At 45.6% G+C, this 13,673-nt stretch overlaps 1 protein-coding gene across 1 annotated transcript; it reads left to right on the top strand.

Annotated features, from left to right (window-relative positions):
- The first annotated feature begins 6,672 nt into the window (after positions 1-6,672).
- Positions 6,673-13,032, top strand: LOC103676635 (protein FAM71F2). Its single transcript, XM_008705844.2, has 4 exons — positions 6,673-6,886; positions 7,813-8,062; positions 10,103-10,221; positions 12,702-13,032. Exons 1-4 carry the CDS (start codon positions 6,723-6,725, stop codon positions 12,895-12,897), a joined length of 729 nt encoding a protein of 242 aa, XP_008704066.1. The 5' UTR covers positions 6,673-6,722; the 3' UTR covers positions 12,898-13,032.
- Positions 13,033-13,673: the final 641 nt, after the last annotated feature.

Raw genomic sequence — 13,673 nt, 5'->3', positions numbered from 1 at the left:
TTTTTTTTTTACCACCATTACCAATGCCCTACCCCTCCTAAGGCAACCACATTTTTATCCTTCCAGAAATTTTCTGGGGATGTTCAAGCATATCTGAGTATATTCTTTTTTTTATACCTTTTGTCCAAGTGATAGCATTTTATATGTACTGTTCTTCATCTTTTTCTAACTTTATGGGTCTCAGTAATCATTCCGTATCAGTATATAAAAAGTTGCCTTATTCCTTTAGTGGCGGCAAAACATTACATCATATGGAAGTATTATAGTTCAACTGGTGCTCTTTTGATGGACATTAACCTTTTACAAGGGAAGGAGAAAAAAATGTCAAGAACAGAGAGTACTGGGACACCTGGGTGGCTCAGTCGGTTAAGCTCCTGCCTTCGGCTCAGGTTCTGATCCCAGGGTCCTGGGATCAAGTCCTGCATCAGGCTTCTTGCTTGATGGGGAGCCTGCTTCTCCCTCTGCCTGCCCCCCCCCCACTTGTGTGCTCTCTCTCTCTCTGACAAATAAATAAAATCTTAAAAAAAAAAAAAAAAGAACAGAGTACTGTGGTGAAGGAAAAATAATAACCTTGAAGATTGTTTGAATATTTGAATTTCCAGTATTATAGACTTCGTATGAATAAAAAAATATAACTTTTCCCTTCTAATGAGCAAGTCTTAAGAAGAAATAAGCCACTAAGATGTAAACTTCTTTGAAAAAACACCAGTGAGAAGCAGGCCTCCCACCTAATGTTAAGAGAAGCACCAGGAAATTTAACCCCAATCATGGGAGGATTGTGCTAGTGTGTCCTGGGAGTTTAAAAGACATGGGAGAACTGACTTACCTCCTTGGCTTGCTCCTTGTATAAATACCAAAGTGAAAGAACCTGGTAGCTGTCCAGGCATAGACAGAGGGATAACTATCATCTCACCCCTCCTCAACTTCATGCAACCTGAAGAAATCTTTGAGTGGATGTTTCTTGTCTTGGTACCAAAAACAGGAGATTGCAAGGGGAGGGGAGGAGTTGGTACCACTACAATGCTTTCTAGTAAATGTTTGACACCAGCTCTCCGAGGGGGAATATATATAATATATAATATAATAATCATACATATATTTTATATATAATTATCTCATATATAGCATAATACAGCATATAATATATAATTATATAGTATATACATTATATTATAATTATAATTCAATATTATGTACTATGGTTAGTAATTATATTAATTCTGTATTATTATTTTTTAAGATTTTATTTATTTATTTGACAGAGAAAGACAGCCAGCGAGAGAGGGGACACAAGCAGGGGGAGTGGGAGAGGAAGAAGCAGGCTCCAGTGGAGCAGGGAGCCCAATGCGGGGCCCGATCCCAGGACCCTGGGATCACGCCCTGAGCCAGAGGTAGACGCTTAACGACTGAACCACCCAGGCACCCCTAATTCCGTATCATAATATATAATTATGTATAATATATGTGTATGTATATATACCTATAGTACATATATGTATTACATATACATGTTTCCTCTAAAATTTTACTGATATTGGGGAGCCTGGGTGGCTCAGTTGGTTGGGCATCTGACTCTTGGTTTTGGCTCAGGTTGTGATCTCAGGGCGGTGGGATCGAGCACCATGTCGGGCCCTGCGCTCAGCACGGAACCTGCTTGTCCCTCTCCCTCTGCGCCTAACCCCACTTGCTCACTCTCTATCTCTAAAATAAATAAAATCTTTAAAAAAAATGTACTGACCAAGTATGTACAGCACACAATTTACAACTAACAGTAAAATACACAGTACTCTTGTACATTTCATATAGCCAATCGATTCTCACAGAAATCTTTCACTGATTTTTGTCAAACTCTGGTATTCCTAGCCAACCTATGCAACTGATAACAAGTGAAGTCGTGACATGAATGTCGGCTGATTTTTCCACGTATATTAACGAACAAGATGAAAGAGAACTACGCAAGTTGTAATGTTGGAACTTTACATGGTCATCGGTGACTTCGCTAAATTGGATAATAACTTTCATACACCGGGAGCCTCCTCAGATCTTTTTATGCCCACCGTATAACAGCTACAGACACGCCTTTAAGTTTACTGCATCATTAACATTTTCTCCATGGCTTTAGACAGCCAACCAGACAATAAATCAAGGCGTGATTAGTAGCATTTACTGGGTCCGCGGTGTAAATAACTCCCGGCATGGCTGGTTTGAAGGCGGTGACCAACAGGAAGTTCTTGAACACACGCTGAGACGAGATAAGCAGTCGTAATGGTCCATTATATAGTATTTCTACCATGCAAGTACAATAGACGTAAATAACCTCTAGAGGGTAGTAAAATAATTACGAAGATGAGTTTGGGCCATTACCTTTGCTTTTGTATAATGTATGTAAGTGTAAGTTTATATAATTAAATTTTTAATAATGGCCGTGTTTAACAACTGCCCTGTAAAACTCCTGAAAACTGAACGGGTTTCAGTATCTCTTACAGGCTGGCTCCAGCTCACTACTATGCCGCACTTCCTCATTTGCCCACTGTTTCCAAATAAATAAGCCTCTTTGCTTTAACAGCCTGTTTTTTAAAAAAAAAAAATTCTCATTTTATCTCATTTTATTCTCGTTTTATCCCATTTTAAAAAAAAATTCTCATTTTATCTCGTTTAAAAATGGGTTAGGAAAGATTGGAGTGAATTGCTTGCCTCTGTCCCGAGCTCCTCTGGCCAGGTGAGGGCCTGACTTTAGGCGATCAGTTCACTCAGAGAAAATTTTTATGAGGGGCTTCCCTGCGGGGGGAGAGGATTGAAGGCTGTGGGTTTCCCGAGAGCCTGCCTTGCTGTGCTGGCCTGCTCTCTTGGCATAACCATGGGGCAGTCATTTTCCTCATGGATACAGAGAGATTGAGTGAAAAATGGAATAGGACTACATTACTGGTAGTGTGTCGTGTGTAGGAAAGGGGAGGAAAAAAGCCCTGCTCCACCCCCAATCCTTCCTTGCCTCTTCTATTTTTCCTTTCCTGTTGTTACCCCTCACATTCCTTGATGTCATGCCTGCCATTGTGAGCTGACAGGCCCTCCCTGGCCTGGTGGACAGCCTGTAAGTCAGGAGGGGAGGTGGAGCTGTGGAGGTGGGGGGAGTAGTGGTCACACCAACACCTCGGAATCGGGCTGGGTCTGCGTGGAGCCCCAGAAATGGTCCCCAGCCCATTCTTCCCAAGAACCAATGAGTAAGATTAGGGGCCTCCCACCTGAGGTCAGGGAACAAGGCCCTGGAGTGGAACTTGGGGTGGAAGATGGCCTTCTTTGTCAACTGATTCATTCTCCAGAATTCAACTTGTTCGCCGACTCGGTGGTGTTTGAAAGCAACTTTATCCAGGTACCCATGTGCAGCTCAAAGCCCGCTCCCTTTCCCTTTCCAAAACTTGTTCCTAAGGGTTGATCCAAAAATGCTGTGGCGTCTGAAAGCCCTGGGAAAGAGAAGGAAGCCGCCAAGGCTAGAGACAACCAGAGGGTCTGGATCCCAAGTTCAGCTCAGTTTGTGCCTAGAGCGTCCTGGGGCTCCCTGCAGGTCGCACGCCTTCAGAAACAGAATTATACCCTGCAAAAGGGCCCATCAGAGCGCAGTCTCCAAGCAGGGTCCGTAGGCACCCTCCCAGGGCCACTGGGGAGGGGAAGGTTGGTTAGAGGGAACGAAGTTTGCTGTCAGAATCCCTGCTCTGAAATCCAACCTCCTCTCTCTGGGATGGTTTAGAAACAGCCTTGTTTGAGAGCCAAGCCCCTAGGATCGGCCTTGCCCAGATCCTACATCCCCTAAAGGGTGGTGATATGGCCAATGGAAGTGAGCATTTCTGGCCTAGGAAACATGGGGCCATTGAAAGTATGGGGCAGTCATTTTATTATTTTTTTGATTTTATTTATTTATTTGTCAGAGAGACATAGAGAGCACAACGAGGGGAAGCAGCAGGCAGAGGAAGAGGCAGGCTCCCCTCTGAACAAGGAGTTCCATGTGGGACTGGATCCCAGGACCCTGGGATCACAACTCAAGCCAAAAGCAGCTGCTCAACCGACTGAGCCCCCCAGGCATCCCTGAGGCAGTCATTTTAATATAGCTTGGGGCACCCGGCTGGGTCAGTCGGTGGAGCACGAGACTCTTGGTCTTGGGGTGGTGAGTTCAAGCCCCACACTGGGGGTAGATTTTACTTAAAAAAAAAAAAAGTATGACATCTTTATGAAGGGCTGCCTGCCCCCCTCTAGAGGTCTCGCTGGGACCTGCGCACCCTGCTCATGGGCAGGCGTGGCATCACCAGCTCCTCAGTCGGCACCTGGGTGCTGCGTGTGGGGCAGGAGATAGAGAACGATCAGATAGTGTCCCTGGCCAAGGAACTTACGAAGTTGTCAACTTAGAGGGCATGTTATAAAATGGTAGCTGCTAAGAAAGCTCTGTCAGGTGGTTTGGACCAGCTGATCCCTAAGGCATGAGCAGAGGGGGGCGGTGCCAGTGTCTAGAGAGTTTAGGGCACTCTTGGGACTTTAACAGTTGAAGAAGGCGCCCCAGAAAAGGGGGTTAAGCCATTCTTTGAGGCTTCACTGAGACTTTGGTAAGTGGAAGAGCAGGGGGAGGACACTGGAGGCCAAGGGACTTCAAGTACGGGGGCAAAGGCAGGAGGCTGAAATGCACAGGGAGGGTCTGCAGTCAGGAATCTGCGTGATGGAGTCACAAAGCAGTGACTTACAGGACAGAGTGGAGACAATCTGAGCTTAATTTGGAGATGCCTTCGCACAGCAGTGAGCTACTCCCTGATGAAGTCCCTCAGATTTCAGACAGCCGGTTCCTGGCTCCGGGTGCCCCCTGGTTCCTGCGCTGCTCCACGGGGGCCGCAGCGTGGGGCCATCAACTTGCCACTAGGGGGCGTGCTCCTTCCTAACCCAGTCTCGGTGGAGAAGGAGCAGTGACGTGGGACATCCAGACTCTCGGGATACCAAATTCCAGTCGTTTCTGTTGGGGTGTGGTGTTGTGGCAGGCGGTTTATTCTCTTAATATGTTCTCTTTGACCTGATATTAAAACTGTTTAGATTCCCTGGGTGGACACGTAGTGACCCAGGCAGCAGGAAACTCAGACTGCAGCAGGGAGGGGGAGAGCCCGCCTGCTGAAGCTGCCCCACGGGGGTGTCACAAGTCTGCTTGAGGGGCACCTGAGTGGCGCAGTTGGCTGAGAGTCCCACTCTTAGTTTCTGCTCCAGTCGTGATCTCGGGGTCGTGGGATTGAGCCTAGCATTGGGCTCCGCGCTCAGCACAGAGTCTGCTTAAGATTCTTTCTCCCTCTGCCCCCCCCCCATGCTCACTCTCTCGCGAATAGATAAATCTTAAAAAACAGAACAACAACAACAACAAAAAAACCCAAAACGTTTACTTGAAAGGATCCAACCCACACAGGTAAGTGGTTCCTTTTCTCCCCTCTCCTCAGAATCTCTGCCATCACCTCTAAGAAACATCACCCACAAATGTTTCTCTGGCACTTACTGTCAATGCTTGCAGCCCCCTGTGTTCTATAATACATATGAATCTCATTGTACAACATGGGCTCCAAGAAATGTTGTTGTTGTTTTTTTCCCCTTCAAAATAAAAATTCACTTTTCTAGGAGTAACTTCTAGTCAGCTTTGTGGGACTTAAATTTCAGTCCTTCCTGGGGCTGTCCCCTTGTCCCCAGTTCCACCATGGCTGTGAAATGGTCCTGATGGTCCTACAAAGTCTAGAGCATTGGGAGGAGGCCCTCTGGTCTTGGGAACATAGGGGTCCCTTCTCAAATGTTCCTTACCCTGGTCCCTGTGGTTCCTTGGAGGCGTCTCTGCCCGCCCTGGACAGTGAGGTGGGGGTGTCTTAGCTGAAACACTGTGCCCAGTGCCAAGCGTCCCTAGTCTCCTTGTCCTGCTCCAGCCTCAGATGCTGCAAGAAAACAGGTACTTATTTCACTCAAGATCCAGCAACAAGCTGGGCCCTCCCTCACCTTGCAGGAAACTCCCCAAACCTCCCTCACGTTGGGCTTCCTGGGTTTCCCCATTCAACAGCTCTTTCCTCACTCTCTTCCCCTTCTGGAACTTTCTTTACACAATTTCCCTTCCAGATCATTAGAAGCCTTGCTGGCTTCTTCTACCCAAGGACAGAGGAATAAAATTTCAATGCCTCTCAGCTTTTTCTTACTAACGCATCCTTTTAAAGTTAGATAATGCAGTAATGCAAGGACACCTGGGTGGCTCAGTCGGTTAAGCATCTGACTTGTCGGCTCAAGTCATGATCTCAGGGTCATGAGATGGAGCCGCACATAGGGCTCCCCACTCAACACCAGAGTCTGCTTGTCCCTCTCCCTCCCTGTCTGATCCCCCACTCTCTCTCTCTCCCCCCAACTCAAATTAAATAAAGAAACAAACAAATAAATAAATAAGCAAACAAACAAAATCTTTATAGCAAGATAACACAGAGGACACAAAGAAGGGCAACACAGTTTCCTGTTACCAGTGAGCTGGTCTATCTGGGGAGACCCACAGGAAAGATGGATGCCGGTCATGGCCCAGCCCAGGTTGCCACACACCTGCGAGAAGCTCAGGTGCTCCAAGTATGTCACCAAGTGGACGTGCTGCTTTCTAGCACTCCTGTTCTTTCACCCTTAGCTAAGGCTTCTCTCTGATCCATGTCCCTGGGGCTGATTTCTAGGTCACTAAGCCCGGAAGCTGGATGGATGTCTGTGAAGGGTCTACCACTGTGATCCTCGGGGTGACCTCCTCGGTGCCCTCCTTGCCACTCCCCAACGTCCTCCTGATGGCCAACGTCACCTGGCCCCAGGGTCAGTTTTCCTCCTGGAGCACACCTGACTGTGCTCCTGAGGTCACCCTCAGCAGGTAAAGAAAGGCTGGAGGGAGGGGCTGGAAGGGGTGGGAAGACCGCATTGTTTTGCAGCTGGATTTTAGATAAAAGGACAGTGTGTTCAGGTATAAACTATGTAGAATTCACTCATTAATTTAACAAACGTTTCTTTAGTCTACCAGGCACTGTGCTTGGTGCTGTGGGCAGAGAGCACTCGTCCCCGTCTCTGCCTGGTCTTTCAGGATCTTGGCTTCCGTTTATTTATTTATTTGTTTGTTTGTCTATTTATTTTGACTTATTTATTTATTTAATATTTATATTGATTTATTTATATATATTCTTATATTTTTATTTATATATTTATATTGTCTTCATTTATACTTATATAAACTTATTTACATTTATAGACTTAGGGGATCCCCCCCAAAAAAGGTGAGGGGTATGAAAGTGAGATGGGATTATGGAGTGTTAAAACTGAAAAAAAAGAAAACCGCATGTATAGGACATCCATCCTTCTTAACTTTCTCAACACAGGTTAACTAGGATATAGGGGGAAGATCTGGAAACGGTGTCAGAACACCTCAGTTCCAGGTCCTACTTACCAAGATCTAAACTTGGGCAAGTCAGTTAGCTGTTCTGACCCTCAGTTTAGACATCTGTAAAATGGAATTAACAGTATCTTTCATCAGAGGGTTGTTGGGAGGATTGAATGAGATGTTCCACGTCGACTGTCTGCCATTATTATTGATGTGGGCAGGCTCTTTAGCGATGAAGGCCTTGGAAGTCAGGGAAGAGTCTGTCTTACTAATCATTCCCACTCCCAGGCCACCAGCATCCTCCCTGGGGCATCCCCCAAGCAGAGGCGAGAGCCTAGGGAGGTTGGGCCGAGAGCTCAGGAGGCACAGGGTGGCTGATTGAACTGGTGAGCTCCTCCCTATGACAATTTCCTGATTGTGTCCAGGATTCTCCCCCTGAAGTTTGTGGAGCTCCAGGTCTGTGACCGGCTCCAACGCATCCTGCGGGTTAGGACAGTGACCGAAAAGATCTACTACCTGAGGCTCCACGAAAAACACCCAGAGGCTGTGTTTCAATTCTGGATCCGCTTGGTGAAAATTCTGCAGAAGGGTCTGTCCATCACCACCAAAGACCCGAGAATCCAGTTCACTCACTGCCTGGTGCCCAAAATGTCCAACAGCTCCCCTAGAACAACAGTAAGTGGGGTCTCCCGCCAAGACCGGCAGCGAGTGGGGGGTGGGGGATGCTGAGCGCAGCGCCTCCGAAGACTGATGATGTTAAAGTCTAGCCTTGTCGGGGCAGACTTCATTTTCAAGGGTCAATGACACGCACACGCCAGACTGAGGTCTACAAACATAAAAAGCAAATTCATTTACTTTTCCTTAAAAAAGCTCTAAAGTGCTTAGCTCACTTAAAAATTGTTTTCTGTTGGGTTCCCCCCGCCCCCAGTTTTATAAAAGAATAATGCTCACTGAAGAAATTTGGAAAATTACAGAAAAATAGCTCCCACTTCTCTCCAACCCCAGGCAATCACTGGGAACATTCTGGCACACTTCCTTCCAGTCTTTCATTTTATTTATTATTATTTTTCTCTTTTTGTTTGATCTTTATTAGGTTTTGGCATTAAAGTTATGCTGTCTTCCTATCAACGGAAGAATTTTGCATGTGCTTTCACATTGTTGAGTATTTTAAAACTTTGAAAACATTTATTCTTTAAAGGTTAGAGGCTAGGTTGAAGTTCCTAGGAGTCTATCTAATCCAGGTTTTATTTATTTATTTATTTATTTATTATTATAATTTTTTTCTTTCTCCAAGTTTTTATTTAAATTCCAGTTAGCATACAATGTAATACTAGTTTCAGGTGTAAAATTTAGTGATTCATCACTTAGCTACAACACCGGTACACAAGCACACACCATACTCGCGCTCGTCCCAAGTGCCCTCCTTAATCCCCATCCCCGCACCGCCCCACGTCCCCTCCAGCAACCCTCAGTTCTCTATAGTTAAGAGTCTGCTTCCCGGTTTGCCTTTCTTTTTCTTCCCCCTATGTTCGTTCGTTTTGTTTCTTAGCAGTCTTCCATTTAAAATTAATTTTTATTTTATATATTTGAAGGTATTAACTATATATTAGGTTTCTGAATGTTGCTTTTTCCAACTTAGATCATCCTATCAGAAGCATTTTCCCATTTCTTTTTACAATTCTTTATGCACACCATTTTGATAATTTCGTGCCGTTCAGCAGTTGTTTGAATGCATTAAAATTCACTTTGCCATTCTCCTATTATCAGCCATTTAGAGTTGTTTCTAACTTTTCATTATTGTAAGTGATGCTAAAACAAGCATTTATGTGTCTGGTCCACTTTTCTGATTGTTTTCTCGGAATAGATTATTCGAAGCAGAATTCAAAGGGTATGAACATTTTGAAGGCTCTTGATACATATGGCCAGATTATTTCCAGGAAATTCATGCCGAAGTATACTCTCTCCAATGAGTGTCTGTGTCACTGTATCCTTATCACAATTGAGAAGTATACATTTTAATAAATTTTCCAATACAATAGGTACAAAAAATAGCAGGTCTTTGATTTGCAGTGAATTTGAATATTGTTTTATATATATATATTTTTTTGCATTGTCTATTGTGTTCTTTGGCTATTTTTCTATTGGCAGCTTTGTGTTTTTCTAAATCGATTTGTACAATAAAGCTTTTTATACATCAAGAATTTTAACCCTTTAGTCACAAGTTTCTGCAAATCTTTCCCCCAGGGATTTGCTTTTCCCTTTCAGTTTATTTGAGGCTCCCTCCACCCCCACGCCTTTTGACATAGAGAAGGCTTTTCCTGGACCTGGTTAGGGTAGAGGCACAGAAAGAAAGAACCTGATAGGCTGGATTGCCTAATGCCTTCAGGTTTCCGAATCTAAACACTTTCCTCCTCTCATTTAAGTTGAAGGCTTTAGGTCTGCTGTCACTAACTTCCAAAGTCAGCTTGACAGCTCTGCGGCCCTGGCTTCTTATGTCTGTGAGCAGTAGCCATAGCAGCCCATCAGAAAGAGGAGGAGGTGATCCTGCCAGGGGCCCAATTGTGGTCTGATGATTCCAGGGCTTAATGTTTAAGGAATCGGTTCCCAGGTATAGGCTGGAAGATTCGGGTGAGTTCTTTCAAGGTTCTGGCCCGAGGAGGCCACGAACTCTCAGAGTGCAGACCTGGTCATCTGACTGTAAATTTCTCCACCCAGCCTGAAAGCAGCGTCCCATCATCCACTCAGCCCAGCGAAAACTTCATGCTGTTGGCGGCCGAGCAGACCAGTGGCAGTTTCTCGAATATCTCAGGAAGGCCCCAGCTCACAGCAGACAGGTAGGTCTTCCAAGCAGGCAGCTCCAATATCCCTTCCCGCCGCACTGACCCATGGGTGGCGTCAGTGACACCCTCCGCCAAACCACCTCAGTTCCTTCTTTTTATTCAAGACAGTTATGCATACGACTTCTCCCCTTGGTTTTACTATAAGCCTGTCCTTGGAAACAGGGTCTGTGCTGATTGGTCTGCGTATTTCCTAGGCAAACCGCAGTGCTTTCATAGACTGTGCTCAATAAAAGGAATGAGGGATGAGTAAATTAACTCAAAGAAGGGTAAGCTAATAAAGCAGGCTCAGGGAGTTAGATCTTGAGTGTCTCCAGTCCCATCTCACCACGGTCCCCTGGGTGAGACAATTCAGAGTTCTCTTTGCCTCACTTATCTGTTCTGTAAAATGGACAGAATAGACAGTAGCCCAAAGCAGAGATGGCTCCAACGCCATTTACTAATTTGCTAAGTAATTGTATGGGACTCTGTGCGACAGGTGATGGAAAACAAAAGCAATATCGTGCAACCAATACATTGAACAAGTACGACTTGAAGGGTATCATCAAAATGTAAATTTATTTCTGTCTTCTCTTTATAATTTTTTCAGTGGGAGAAGTGTTCTTCTTGCCCCGAGATAAAAGCTGGTTCTCTGACAAGCCCCAGAAGCCTATGGGCTCCCCCTTAGAATATAAAAGGTCCTTTGGTCCCTTTAAATTGCAAAAGCAGTGTCAATTCTGAAACGAAAACATGTGGTGCCTGATAATCATCAAAACTCTGAACTGTTCATAGCTTCCCTCAGCCTGGCCTCGTGTTCAGATGGTCCTCCGTGGTGGGGACTGGGTTGTCACTCCTCTTGTTCCGTTTCCTAATTTAAAGCTCACTTCTCTTATGAGCTTTCTTGGGTTCTTTGACAACCCAAACCTGACATCCCCCTCACTCCCCCACTGCAACTCTGGTGATGCTCCGACACCTTCCTTTCATCCAGCCACCACCCCCTCAGACCCTGGCTCTGCAGGGATCCATGCCACCCAGGCACTAGCTGTCAGAGCCCCCTTGCCCTTTAAGGGAGTCTTCTCGGGCAGGGCTTCTTTTAAAGCTAAAGACAGGAGAGAGGAACACAGCCCCCCCCCCTACAGGGCCATAAACACTTCACAAAAACGACACAAGAGGGAGCTCTAGAGCCCAAACCAGAAAGCTACCTTGACCCACCCTCATTCCCTAAAGTTAACCATCTGTTGGGACACCTGGGTGGCTCAGTCGGTTAGAAGAGTCGGCCTTCGGCTCAGGTCATGATCCCAGGAGTCCCACATCGGGCTCGTTGCTCAGCGGGGAGCCTGCTTCTCCCTCTGCCTGCTGCTTCCCCTGCTTGAGCTCTCTCACTCTCTCTCTGACCAAAAAAAACCAAAAACCAAAAAACAACAAAAGAACTATCAGAAAAGGATAGTAATCAAACCCCACGTAAAATTACTTAAGGAAAAAAGGAGTATATGCAGCATAAGCGCTTATAGACAACGAAAGCACATTAAAAGATGTGCCTGCAAAACAGGTGAAAGCTACAGCCCAGCATCTCAGAATGAGCTGGAAGAAATTAAGAAAGTGATAGAATATATGAAAAAACAACGCAACTCAGAATTTAAAAGATTTATAAATGTGGTGTTAAAACTGAGGAAAGAATCAGACATTTTTTAAAGAAACAATTATTTCCAAAACGAAGCCTAACCCGGGGAGAATACAAGAGCAAACAAAGCAGATAATGTCTTAAGGGAAATGAAAGGATAAAAGGAGAGTGTGCAGAAAGAAAATAAGCATGCGTTTCACTTAGAATCAAAATTTTAGGGGCGCCTGGGTGGCACAGCGGTTAAGCGCCTGCCTTCGGCTCAGGGCGTGATCCCGGCGTTATGGGATCGAGCCCCACATCAGGCTCTTCCGCTATGAGCCTGCTTCTTCCTCTCCCACTCCCCCTGCTTGTGTTCCCTCTCTCGCTGGCTGTCTCTATCTCTGTCGAATAAATAAATAAAAAATCTTTAAAAAAAAAAGAATCAAAATTTTAAGAAATGTAGCAACACTCTGTGTTTTCCTAGACGCACTATGTGGCTGTGACTTTTTGTTCAGTTGTTACTGTTTCTGAGAGCTGTCTTAAGGTTTTCTTTGGCGTTATGGTGATGCCTGGCAGGTTTCAGTGTGTTACTTAACATGAGGTTCTCAACACATAAAGACGACACTTAGGGTTTGGAGGGGAGTCTGTTCCAGTTCCTCAGAGCAGGCCTTAGCTCGAGCCTCCCTCCTGCTTGGCTTTCTCTGCTCAAGTCCCTGTCGATATGTCACACCACACATACATGTTGTCACTGGCCATCACTGCCACGTTCACGTCTGTGCTCAAGGCACTTGTACTGGAAAAGACAGAATTTAAAAATGGTTTTTAAATTAAATTCTTAACCACGCTTTCTTTTTCTTTTATTGCTTTCCATGACCCCCAAATTCCTGGGCTCCAACAGTAACACGAACGTTGCCATCAAAATAGACAATCTGGACAGCTATAAGACACCCTCGAGAGTGGCATCTCCAGTCAACTTGAATATACCCATGAGAGCTGCCTTGAGCCACAGTCTCTGGGAACAAGAGAATCCAGATGAGCACTTCCTGCAGGCTCCTGTTGCCAGTTCCCTAGGAGAGAACCTTTTGGGACCCTGACACCTAGCCAAAACAGGGTGATCCGTGAACTTGCTACCGCCTCCTATAACGCTGTTTTCCCACTGTGGGCCAAAGACCACGGGAGAGGTATGATGGTGTTTATAACAAAGTGCTTCTGTACTTCCACCAATAAACCTCCGAGTTCCTAATTGTTATAGGTTGCGCTCTATGGGGCTTCGGGCTGGGGATGGACTAATTAGGAGCAGGAGTTCACCCCTTAGGGAAATAAGTGGGAAAAATATTCTGTCTGCTCCGTTGAAAACCCAAAGCAGCCAAGCAAAGCCAAGAAATCCAGTCCAGAGGAAGCAGCTGGGGGAGAAACCCAACGTCCTCTTTCAGAGGGGTAGGGGAAACCAGAGGCAGGACTGCTAACAGCCCAAAGTCAAAGAAATCTTAAGAACGATGCTGACCAACAGGGAGGCAACTTTGTGTGGCCCCACTTACCTCAAGCAAGGGACTGAGTCTTTACCACCCCCCATTATGACAACAGCAAACCCCACGTTAGTGTAAGGCTGTGAAGGCTCGCTCTGGGCCATGCAAACCTTGGTTGCTAGTAAAAACATGGCTTCTGGTTAAGGTTGATGATGACCAGCTGTCACTGGAAGGCCTACTTGATTTGACTCTTCCTACCCTGGACCTAATGACAGCAACCTGGAAGACACAGTAACCATGCATATGGGGTAGGGGGAGCAGGAGCTTGGGCCAGCCTCTGGACCAATAGCAGATATTTACTTGGAAAACACTACCACGATATGCAGGAAACATTTATCAAGCTC

This window comes from Ursus maritimus, unplaced genomic scaffold (genome assembly GCF_017311325.1).
Source record: "Ursus maritimus isolate PB19 unplaced genomic scaffold, ASM1731132v1 scaffold_3, whole genome shotgun sequence".
Classification (NCBI taxonomy): Eukaryota; Metazoa; Chordata; class Mammalia; order Carnivora; family Ursidae; genus Ursus; species Ursus maritimus.
This window is presented reverse-complemented; position numbering and strand designations above follow the sequence as displayed.